The sequence below is a fragment of the Pezoporus wallicus genome, unplaced genomic scaffold (genome assembly GCF_028554395.1).
Source record: "Pezoporus wallicus isolate ANWC-B61680 ecotype Strahan unplaced genomic scaffold, APGP_CSIRO_Pwel_v1 contig_593, whole genome shotgun sequence".
NCBI lineage: Eukaryota > Metazoa > Chordata > Aves > Psittaciformes > Psittacidae > Pezoporus > Pezoporus wallicus.
This window is the reverse complement of record NW_026642342.1, coordinates 3,866,624-3,879,194: the sequence shown is the minus strand read 5'-3', so window position 1 is coordinate 3,879,194 and position 12,571 is coordinate 3,866,624. Positions and strand designations below refer to the sequence as shown.

At 36.5% G+C, this 12,571-nt stretch overlaps 1 protein-coding gene across 3 annotated transcripts in view; it reads left to right on the top strand.

The window, feature by feature from the left end:
- VAV3 (vav guanine nucleotide exchange factor 3) overlaps positions 1-11,818 on the top strand; it is a 157,456-nt gene extending 145,638 nt beyond the window's left edge. For 2 of the 3 annotated variants that reach the window (XM_057429111.1, XM_057429110.1), the window contains 3 exons: positions 4,884-4,967; positions 9,836-9,987; positions 11,728-11,818. In XM_057429111.1, coding sequence (XP_057285094.1) covers positions 4,884-4,967; positions 9,836-9,987; positions 11,728-11,769 — 278 coding nt within the window. In that variant the 3' untranslated portion in view covers positions 11,770-11,818. The remainder of the gene's footprint in view (positions 1-4,883; positions 4,968-9,835; positions 9,988-11,727) is intronic. The other variant, XM_057429112.1, reaches the window with a different exon arrangement.
- Positions 11,819-12,571: the final 753 nt, after the last annotated feature.

The following is a 12,571-nucleotide window of genomic DNA, read 5'->3' as shown; positions in this document are numbered from 1 at the left end:
TGTGTTATTTTCATTTGCTGTTTGTGAGCTTTTGTTTACTTGCTTGCCTCTGTTCCATAACATTTCTATAACTTTGGAGACATTATTCCTCTCCTAATTAAAATGAAGATAATTTAGGACAGATAATTGTAGGATACCAGTGTGTCTCTGTGCATTTCATTTATGCTGTCTCAATCTCCCATCTCCTCTTTATTCCTTCCATTTCTGTTTTCTTTCACTGCTTCCTAGGACTTAGTTGTCTCCCTGCTATGCTGTATCTCAGTACCTCTCCATTCTTGGTGAATTTTTCCATTGCATCCTTTTTTTTCTCTTTAGCTTGCCATCTCATTTTGCCTCTTTCATCCTCTTGTCATCTCTCATGCTTTCTTCATCCCTTGCCTCTTCATAGCATTTGAGGCCTTAACTCTTGAGAGGATATGACCCACTTAGTTCGCTTTGCATTTATTTGAACTATTATTGACTGTAAGCAGAACCAATTTGTGTGTTTTTCATTCTTAGGCCAGTTAGAATCTATCTGTACTGTCCAGCAACTTATTAGTCTGCAAGAATATTAGCCCAATTGTTTCATGCTTTACAGGCTACAAGATTTACAGTACATCTTCATTACCTTCAGTCCACATACAAAAGAAAAGAACACATCTCCTTTGACAAGATCTTATAGGTAGTATATGGAAGAGTAAGAGAAATAAGTCTGGGATGCTCTTACTTTAGTCAAGGGGATGAGAAAGCGCCTCTCCACTGCCATAAATATCAGTTGTTTAATGTTACAAGCTATGCTGGTGGGAACTGGAAGGTTTTGTCTTAGGCCAAACTGATCAAAAAGCCTCTCAATTTTAAAGTACCTCATATAAAATGTAATAGATTTCTGCAATTCTGCTAGACTACCTGTATTGTCTCTGGATGACACTTTCATTTAATGGGTTTGACAGTTTTTCTTTTGAAGTGTTAGCGTGTCCCTGTGGGTGTGTCCCCATAGTTTTAAAGCTATCCTTTTGCTTTTTACCAAGGTGATGCTTGAATAACTATATCTAGGCTGTGTGAATCCTGCTGAGCTGAATTTGAACAGAAGTTGGTAAACATTAGGCTGTAGTTTTGTTTCGTAGAGGAAACAACTCATGGGACAGAGTTAGACGCTGAGTTGGCTTCAGAACTGTCGCGGTTTAAACCCTAGCCTCGAGCAATTGAGCCCCCCCCCCCCCCCCCCCCCGAGGCTCTCCCATTCCCCGCTCCTGGAGGAACAGGGAGGAGGATCAAAAGAGTGCAACTCCCATGGGTTGAGACAAGAACAGTCCAGCAACCAATGTACAACACAAATCGCCACCGCTACCACCAACGACAACAATAAGGGAAAATAACAAGGGAAGAGAATACAATACCACCGGCCAAGAAACGAGTTCCACCCGGAAGCCCGTGTCCTTCCGGGTAACTCCCAGTTACCCCCCACCCTGGGCATGACGTGCTGTGGTATGGAATACCTCCCTGGCTAGCCTGGGTCAGGCACCCCATCTCTGCTTCCTCCCGGCTTCCCCTCCTCCCTGGCAGAGCATGAGCCTCACAAAGTCCTTGGTCAGGGTAAACATCACTTAGCAACAACCGAAAACATCGGCATCACCAGCACTGTTCTCGGGCTGGAAGTCAAAACACAGCACTGCACCAGCTACCAAGAAGGAGAAACATGACTGCTACTGCTGAACCCAGGACAACAGCCCTCAATGAGAACAGCCACACAGCCGTGTTTTTGACCTCTTCAGGCTTATTCCGAGTACAAGAAAAACAGTTGTTGAAAGGAAGCCAGAGAAGTCAGCTGACGAGAGAGAGGGACTCTTTACCTTTTTTTTTTTTTACCTGTTAAGCAACTACTCAATGCCACATTCAGCATATCTTTAACAAGCTCAGGGCTGTAACCAGTGAATGCAATGGACTTGAGCAGCTTGAAGCTGATTTCAAGGAAGTTTTGGGTTTCAACTCGGTTTTTTACACTATACTGCTCAAATGACTATATCTGGATTTTTTTAATGAGGTCGTCTTCTGAAAAGACATCAGTTTCTTATTGAAAGCAGCTGTTCTATAGCCTATATAATTGACAGAATAAATGTACTTCTAAAAAACATAAATTAAACCACTGTAGACTTTGACAGAGTTGTATCATTCTCTGCTGCCAAAATCTTTGTGCTGCTGTGAAATTGAACGGTAGTACCAAAATCCACTTTCTAGAATAACGTGAGGATTATGTTAATCTGTAGTAACTGTCATGTTTTTTGTTTACCAATCAAAGGAAAGAAAATCAAGTAGCATTTAAGTTTACTTGTAGTTTCTGATATGAATCTTAATAAATCACCTTGAAACTTCTTAAATTTGGTTCTCCTCGGAGCAACTACTAGATTCTTAGAACAAAAATTCATTTTATGAAGATAGTTAACTTGAATTCCGCCTTTAATTAGAACTTTACTTTTTAGTTTCCTGCTCTTGAATAAGTCACTCACTCTATTCTGATATTTATTGTGGATTTTTAATGTGGCTGTAAAAGCTGTCAGACATTAAGCTTTTTCAATATAGAAATTTAATTTAATTATGAAGATATTCTGGGAAATGGGTACACTTGTTTTTAATTTTCCAGTCTTAGGCTTTTTTAGACATAGTATGATCATATTTTGTTTTGTGACACAGAAAAATACTAATTCTTACATTAGAGTGGTGATTGACCATTTAATGAAATAAAGACAAAAATGGAAGAAAAGTTGATGTTCTTCTACAGAATAATTTTTGGCACTTCATTCCATTCTGCTGATGTGGAGCACAGTCATAGTGAGAAATCGGAGTCTTTGTGATATTTAGATTTTAATGTAACCTAAATCATGAAGCCAAATACTGAGTGACTGGCTTTCACCATCTATGGACTAGGGACATTAATTATTTCATGTCATTCTACTGCTTAATGCATGAACTCTGCAAAAGTATCTGTTAATAAAGTAAAATTAAAAAAAAATAACTATATCACCCTGATCTTAAGGGAACCAAAAGGATCCAGCCTTTCTCCTTAAAAGCCAATGCCAAAGCCCTTATCAGCGATGTTTAAAAATAGACTAGTTATCTGTAGAAGTCTGTTAGGATTTCCTTGCCCAGATAGATTTAGTTGTCCAGCATTTGACACATAAAACCAAACCTCCAGTTACATCTGACAGAAAGATCTCAAAATATTAAGGTAATGCATACACAGGAAAGGATCAGCCACCCCCTCTATAGCACATAAGTTGTCTTTATACCTGCCCACTGCTTTTACACTCTATCATTATGCTTCTGTAGAAACAAAGGCAGTTACTTGTCTCTTAAGAATGGGCACACTATTTCAGTCAAGTTGCCCTTTTGGTTTGTTTAAAATTTCCACACACATCTGTCACCTGGGTTTACTACCCTTAGTATAAAGGAGTACCTCAGGTTACCTCATGCATTCTCAGGTAATCCTTTTAGCATTACAGGCAGAGAAAAGAACATAACTGTGAAGGATCAGAAGGGAGTTCATAGTATGCAAGAGGCCCTTGAGTATGTTTCTTTTGTAGTACTTTGAGATACTAACCTAAACTGCTGTTGGTTTGTGTTGTAGGATTCATTATTATTATTATGAAATAACTAACCTGTTGCTTATGAACATTAAAATACAGCACTGGTCCTGTTTATTTTACTTATGCTGGTAGTTTCATTGTCACAAAAGTATCTATTCTAATCCAGGTAAGAGGCACAAAACTGTATCATTACTTCCACCATGGATTCTTTGTTAACTCTTTGCATTAAATAGTTCTAGTCATCATTCCTGGAAATAGCCATTTTGAAGCAAAGTGATTTTGTTTCATATGTAGTCACAAGAATAAATTCAGGCAAGCATCTATATGTGATGTATATAACTTGATAAATTTTCAAGGAACACTTTTGGTCAGTAATTATAGGTATTATTAAGCATAACTTAAATGCTACTTTCATCATTTCTCTGTTTGAGGATGGACTTCCCTTTCCAAATCATAGCTGGGAGCAAAGATTCCAACTTTATTAAACTTTGTACATTACATATCATAGTTGCCTCTTCAAAAGAGGGACAAAATATGAGAATATGTCAACAAACTGTAGTTACATTTGAAGCTATTCTAGTTCATTTGATCTGATTTTGTTTTCTAAAAATATGTTGACCCTCTGTTGGTGCTCGAGTCTACCTCAGATTTTTCACCTATGGAAGCTGTTACAGGGATTAGGATGATGTGCTGGTTCTGGCTAGGCCAAATTTACATTTTTTTTTTCCTGGCTCAGGGTTTTTCTCTCAAGTCAGCAAAAATGGCAAAGATAAGCAATACTGTTTGGGCCTTAGAGGATGTAGTTTAGTTGTGGAATTCCTGTTGATGTTAATAATTGCCAGGGCAAAATAAATAGATTTTCCCATGCATGTTATGAGACCCCAATTCAACTGGTACTTAAACTATATTCCTAATTAAGGATGTGTGACTAATATTCCTGGACTCAGGAGGAATTCTTTCCTGTGTGCAAGTTCCTGCTTTTGTACTGCTAAGAAGTGAGACACACAAAATCAAAGAAGAAAAAAATTATCTGTTAGATCTGAAAATATTTACAGGCGTCTGCAGTTTTAATTTGCTTCTCTGAAACCCTGAATGTGGGTGTCTTCTTTCTACTTTACTCTTTGAAAAATGCAGTTGTTAAAAATTAAATCATAAATCCAAATTTTCTAGTTATTATAGTCAGTTTCCTTCCAGACATCCTTAGTAGGGAACCTTAGTTTCCTTATTATCAATGAATTATATAGTTAAAAAACTATTATTTAAATCTTGTGCCAATATTTCAATGTTCTTTTGCTTTTCTCTTTTTCTCTTTCTTTCTCTAAGCCCCTTCTTTGTTCTGTGGGTTTTCTTTTGTAACTCCTCCAGACTACAGCTTTGTTCCCCCTTCTTCCACTCCTTTCTGGTCAGGTACTGCTTTACTGCTTTATATTTCTTCTAAATTTGTTTCTGTTGTTTCTGTGTGCAGCAAGTGAGGGAAGGGACGAATCTAATACTTCTCAGACTCCAAAAACTGAGTTATTACATGTTATTCTTGGAGTATAACAAAAATCAAACTCTTAAACTTTTGAAAAGTGTATATTGTAATAAGCAGTTTGAATAGGTGTTGCAAACCTCAACAGTCACAGCAGATTCAATTAATGATCACTTAATCACATAGTGTTACTTTGCTACGTAGTTGACATCTATAAGCTATATGTATTTTAATGTATTTGCTCAAATGCACAAACCTGAAAATTTCACTGCTTGTAGACAATTAACATATTCGTCCCATCCCTGCAGCAAACCATACTGCAGTGGCATCTTAGAATGCAATAGCTTTTTTCCTTTTTTTTTTTTTTTTTTGGTAAAAAAATGCTTTCTTTAAATTCTGCATTGACACTGTTAACTAATTTTACCCATCTGTTTTCTAAATACTGTTTCCTTTATTCTCATTTAATCATCTTTGGCTTTAAAGATGCAAACATTTTAAATTAAGAGACTGCATAAAAATGCTTCGAGTGGTAGCAGTTGTAGTCTTGATTGGTGCATCAGTATGTCTATGACTTGCTCTGTGTTCAAAGAGGTGAACTGCACTGCTGGACAACTCAAGAAGAATTTTGCTAGTAGAAAGGTGAAAGCCTTTCAGGAGCATATTGAAGAGTTACTACTGTTGGGAATGCAACGTTCACTCAGGTTACTCTGACACAACTCTGTGTACAGGGGGTGGAGAATGAGGTTATGCAAATTGGGGTTGAGGCTGGCTTTTGCACTAAGTAGAGGGAGCTGTCTAGCATGCATGAATGTGGATGTAATCATAATCAAGATCTGAGTGGGCAGTAAGTTTTACACCTGCCCCACAGATGTCGTCCAAACCGTTTAGTGCTCAGAGATGGTTTTTTAAGGTTTTCTGTGGTTTCTCAAAGGGAAAAGGAGGTAGGTAGCAGCTCAGTAGTAGAATGGCTAGTGTACGTTCTTGTGCTGAGGTTATCTCTAATGAGCTTTTCCTCAATTTATCCCAGGGATTTAAATCTCAATGTTCTATAGTGGTCTTGTATGTTTTGCCCCTCAGTTGTTCACTGTTTTGGAGTCTGTTTATTCCATTTCTGTCTCTTTGCATACAGATTTTTTGGGGCGGATAATTTTCTTCCTTCAAGTAGTCAAAAACATTGATGGACAATTCAAGCTTTAAGGCATTCTTCCAGTTGAAATATAAAGGGACACATCTGTAGAAAAGATGAATAGAATACTGTTATAGCTGTTTACTCTGTGGTCCTGACATTCAGTGGAATTTCTGCATCACTCACTTCATTTGAATCAAAGAACACAAAGGAGTTAAGTTCTGGCTCTTGTTTGTAGGTAAATACTGTGTATTTCTATCCTTTTGGGTGAGGATAGAAGATGACCTTTTTCATATAGCTTCACAGTACTTGATTGTAAGGTCCATTGTTAGTGAAACTGGTCTGTATTCCACAAAAACACGTTCCATCTGTTCCATGGTGAAGTGGCCTACAGTAATAGAGCAGCAAACAAGACTCAGTATTACTTTAAGCATATCACACATTCCATATATTCCCAATATGGAGTCAACAAATTATATTTCTATTCCTTTTTTCTTGTGAAAAAGTGCTTTGCCAGAAATTCTGAAGTAACTATAACAGAAAGCAAGGATTCAATTTCTTGCCTTCCACAATAAACTCTGTAAAGTATTGCCTTATACAGGTACAAAATATTAAAGGAAGATATTGATTAGTAATTCTTAACTTAAGAATTTGAGCTTAAATTTGAGCTTATGTACCTTTTTGAATGGGATTTCATTATCTAATAGGCTACATTACTTCATATGTTCTTAGTAAAACCAGGTTGTTTTTTTATTTTTTTAAAGAGCCAAATAACTTGCTTATGTAAGTGAACAAATTCTTGTTTCATTATATCAGATACTTTCTTGAGAAGGATCTTCAAAGCTGATACGGAATTTGGTATCACAGGAGAAGGGTTAAGCTGACTACTGAGCACTACTGGAGGTGCTGCCCATGCATGTATAGTAGAACTGAGGTTTGGTTAAAGAGTGCAAGTAAATACACACTACTTCAAGGAGCATGGAAACAAATACACAAGGGCAACCCTTAGGGGATATGGCTGCAGAATTATGAGAAGGTCATACGACAGGGAGAAGGAAAAAAATGTTCACAGCTTTTAAAATGATCCATTGACCCTTGTGGAATTTAAAGACAGGCAGAAATATTGATCTAGACCAGCTTCGTGTGATCACATGGGGTGTCTTTTATTTGCACCCCAGTTCTTTCATCAGTGGCCCAAACTAGCATTGAAATTCATTCGCAGCACATCTATTTTCTGTCAATGAGAAACTTTTCCAACATATTCTAGTGTAAATCAAAGCTAGCTGTCTTTTTTTCTCCTGCTAGGTTAAGCCAATGTGTGTTTTTCTCATTCCCAACTGCATTTTTTATTCACCTCCCTGAGATTTCTCACTCTGTTTCCTGTTAATCCTCTGAGTATCTCGCTCCTAATGCACAAGGTTTATTTATTAGTGCTTTTTCAATATTTTATTTCTTTTTTTCTTACTTTCTGTTTTTTTCCCGTTTAATTTCTCATTCACATTCTCCTGTTGGGCACTTTCTTTACATCAGTCTCTGCTGTTAATCCCATTCTCTCTGTAGCTGTCCTCTCTCTCTCATTCACTCAGTGTTTGTTCTCTCTCTCATCTGTACAGATGTCCTTTCCAAATGCTGTCTTTCCTCAAGTTTCATTTATCTTGGGAGAGCTCTGATTGGAAATTCAGTCTCTGCTAAAGTGGGTTTTGTAACTGTGTCACCAGACATTTTTTCCAAAATTAGGACTGTCATTTTCCTGTATTTCACTTCCTTTTATACATTTCCTATCATGATGTCTCTTAATTTCCTGGATTTATTTTGCTCCTTTCTCCTTTTCTTCTCGGGCCTCACAACTTGAAAAATAGTTGAAGTCCTCCTTTCTCCCAGATCTGCCCCTATTTCTTTTTCTATCCTATTTTTCCTCAGTATTTTCTCTTATTAATATTCCATGCATTTCTTCCCTCCCTAGTACTTTTCTTGTGTGTTTTCCCAGTTTTTTCATGTTCACCTCATGTAATCTTCCTTGCCCCTTTACCACCTTTCTAGAATCTGAAATGATACCCTGCTCCCCAGAATCATTCCTTCCATCCTCTGATGCTTCCCTGAATCTGCTAGTGATATGGCTGCACACCTATAAATGGCTACTGATCTTATAATCAATAGCTGCTCTTTTTGTTTGTGTTGGTTTTGTTTTCTTTTCTTTCTCCCAAACAATTGCTTCCCATGATGTGCTCTTTCCCTGTAAAATTGATTACAGCAATGCTGATAAGGTATAGGACATAACATTCATGTCAGGATCTAAACAAGTAGCGTTTATATCTGACTTGCTTTGAGGGGAAAAAGTATGTTTGAACTTTAATATTATATCACCTAAAATTTTATGACAAATGTAAGCAGTGAGATGCTGTTTTTTTTGCATGGCATCCTGTACATCCTTTCAAGTATCGATAAGCAGAGTCTACATAAGTAGCCTGATATGTTAGAATAAACTTTTAATGGCATAATATAAAAAGGGTGTAATCTGTCTCCAAACCAGTTTTTTTAGATATTCCATTTTTGTGATATATCTAATAATATTTTGAACATAGTGTTTTTCATTTTAAAATAAATTATTTGTATTGTATCTATAAGATAAAAATATTGGAGTATATGATTTTCATCTATTCAGTATGATTATGCAAAAGCCTCTGTTTCTATGAAATGTCCCCAGTGGGGTCAGAAGAAATCTTACATACAAGCAGAGCTGAAACTGTCAAGATTTTCAAGCTCATTTGCCATGTTTTGTGTTCCTGGTTTGAATTAAAGGCAACTAGCTATAAACTTTTAGTGTTACATTGCTGAAGGCATTGCTAAAACTAAAATCTGAATTGTTCAAGTCCAAGATCTTTACTTCGGAGGTGCCATGCCCACTTGCCTCTCACTGGAAGATTCAGGGATTTCTTTTGCAACTTTGGACATTCTGTAGCAGGGTTGAAAACATAATTTCCCATAAAATTGGGAGTAGGGGGTTGTTTTTCAAAATTAATCTTTTTTTTTTTTTTGTGATTTACAGAATAAACTTATGGAAAAAAGTAGATTTACGTCAGTCAATGTTAATGCAGGCTGTAGGAAATGATCCATATAAATTTCTTGTGGAAACTCTTTACTTTTTTTTGCTCATGTTGATGTTAGCTTCCAATTATAAGCATATTAATATTTAACTTGCAGTTGTTTTTGAAAGAACAGCACCTTATTGTGTTTGTTTTGCTTCATTAGAGGTTTAAAGTTAAATCAACTGTAAATACTAATAATTCTTTTGGAAAGAAGCTAGTGACTTATAAAGTATGTTGCTGCATGTTAACTGGCAACAAGTTTTATTATGAAGCAAAAAAATACAATAATTGTGAACATATTCTGTAATTTTGGGGTAGGAGATTTCATTTCCTGTTCATGTAGTTTGATTCTTCTCTAAAAATAAAAAGGACAGTTTCAAAAATAACATAAAATCCCTTCAGCTTTTGTGTCATTCACCTATGTTTGAACCTTTATCTATTTAGTGCAGCTGCTTTTATATTTGCATAAAAATAATGACAGTGTATGTTGTTGTGAAATCATTGTTTTATATTTTATAATACTTCTCTCTACCTTGTTTTGGTAGCCTTCAATTTACAAACCCTAATAATATCAACATCTGTTTCATTCCAGTGCTAAGCCCAAAGGTGATAGGCATTGCCATTGCCAGGTATGACTTCTGTGCAAGAGACATGAGAGAACTATCCTTGCTAAAAGGGGATGTTGTAAAAATTTATACCAAGATGAGTGCGAATGGCTGGTGGAGAGGTGAAGTAAATGGAAGGGTAAGGTTGTCTGATTTTTTTCCTTTGTCTTGTTTCTGCCTTCACTGAGTGATTTTGTGGAGAAAAAAAAATAATTAAAAAAAGGTGTTCCTAAATTATAAACCCTCTTTGTATATTTAAAGTCACAAGATAGAACATGTTCTCATCCTTGTTTCATACAAGCCAGGCAGAATCTTGCCAGGCAGCTTTCCCAGCATCTAAATTAATTGGTTATTTAATGTTAACTACCAGACTGAATATTTGGGCCGGATAATATGGTTGGAAAATAACCAGGATTAATAATGCAGCTCCAGCTGAACTTTTTTGAACTGTTTCTTTGTATTTGGGGTCAAAAGCTCAGGTTTCTCATGTTGTGGAAGTCTGTTTAGCAGTTTAATACAGAATGATTTCCACACCTTTCTGCCATACCACAATGTATTGGAATCAGCCATCTTTTTATAGGAGGCTGCTTCTTTGGTGTCAAAGGATGTGGCTCATAGGAAGTGACATATTTAGCAGGCATTTTCACAAAGTTACTTCACACTGCACTCTAAGACTTGCGTGGAAGTGAGGTTTCAGTTTTGGTTTATAAAGGCTATATTGTTTTAATCTTTGTGTGTTGCTCTTTAATGCAGATTGGTCAGAGGTATTTGAGGCTACTGTTTCTATGTCTAAAGGGCAGAGATGCAGGGTCAAGAAATGCAAGGTGGAAGAAACCTGGAAGCTGGAAATTAAAGTTGAAAGTCCTGCTGAAACAGATGTCCAGATTTACTGCTTTATGCAATTAGAAGAACTTTTTTCATGTACATGAGCCTGGCTGTGATCTAAAAAGTCAACTAGACGAGGAGTAGGGAAGCAGAAGCAGTGGTCATCCTATATATTTATTTTGCATGTGAAGAAAACAGAGCATCTCATTCTAATGCAGCTACCCGCATACTAAAGGATGCCTGTTTTATGCCAGCATTCTTCCTGATAGCTTTCACAGCCTAGGCTTGAGATCTTAAGCTCGCTTCTGGAAATATTTTGGCAACAAGTCTCAACCAAAATTTATGCAGTTACTCCTTGCAGTAGTTGTCTAGGTTTGGTTTTCAGGTCTTTCATGAGTGTTAAATTGACTTAGATATAAAGAAGTGTGAGTGAAAAGCCTAAGCAAATAGAGAAGACAAGAAGAAATACATGACTGTGTGTCCCTTTATGTCTCATATAAACCTTATTTGACATATAATTAATTTCAGAATGGAAATTATATTGTAACTTATGAAGTATAAAAAACTGCACTCTGTCTTCCAGTTTTGTCATATTTAAAACTCCTCTTGGTAGCAATGGAATTTAAGTTCAAGTAATGCAATCAAATTAGTCACTCTTTGCTTTGTAAGAGGATTCCCTGGACCTGACTGAAGCCTGTTAAACATTTAACTGCTCATTCAGAAAACAGAAGCATCTTTCCTGTAGTAAAACTACTGCTTCTGGCATTTTTAGATGTCTATCTGAATGCTTAAGATTTCCAATTTGGGCATATTTTGGGCAGGGGATAGGGGTGTGGGGGTTGTGTGTGTGTACAGTCTCCAAATCATCATATCTGCAAGTTATTCCTTAATTTAGGGTACTGGCCTGTAGCAGGTCAGTCAAGTTTATCTTTGTAATCTTACTCCTATATTTACTTAACATACCCATCCTTGTTTTGCCTAGTTCAGCCACTTTTGTGAAAAGAAAAGAAAAAATACATCTCGTGTTATTTTTTTCTGCTTTTCTCTTTTTTAGGTGGGCTGGTTTCCATCAACTTATGTAGAAGAGGATGAATGAATTAAAAAGTTTCCTCTGCTGACCAGCAGTTTCAGGGACTGTAAAAATTTAATGTTAAAAGTGTTATTTGTCATGTATTTAAAGAGCAGCATTTTTTGTCTGTCTGAACCTTACAGTCTTAATGTTAGGATTTGTACAGAAGTCTGTGCTGACAGATTATTACCTAGCCCAGAGCTGTGCAAGAAACAACCTGCTGGTTTGCCGTCACTGGGGATCAGTACAAAGTCCAACCCTTACCTTCCTGCAAGATCTCTGGAAAACAAATTTTTTATGCTCCTTTTCATTTCACCCTGTACTACACCATGAAATACTAGCTGTGGCTGAATATTTAATAAGTCTTTTTTCTTCTAGCTAACATCTGTGATTGTATGAGAAGATGAAGGCTTATTATTCCTTATCACTGCATGCAGAAACCAGAGTTCAGTCATTCCATGTGGGTATAGTCAGTAGACTTGTCTTGAAACATCAAACTACTTATCATCTTACAAACAGTTTTACACTCACAAAAACGTTCTGAAGGAAATACGTAGTAAACATGAATAGTATTAATGCATATATAATTAGTTGACTGACTACTTTGAGGTCCTGCCTAAATCTTCTACTAAATTGTTTAAAGACGACATCTTAAAAATATGTGGTGATGATGTAGTATTGCTTAAAAAAGCATCCACAAAGTGGAACTATAGGATCCTTTCTTTGTTATCCCAAGTCCTTTTGTGTGAGTGTTTTTTTCATTTAAGCAGCTGACCCTAGAAGTACAACTGAGGACTTTAAAACTCATGACAAGATCAGTTTTAAAATT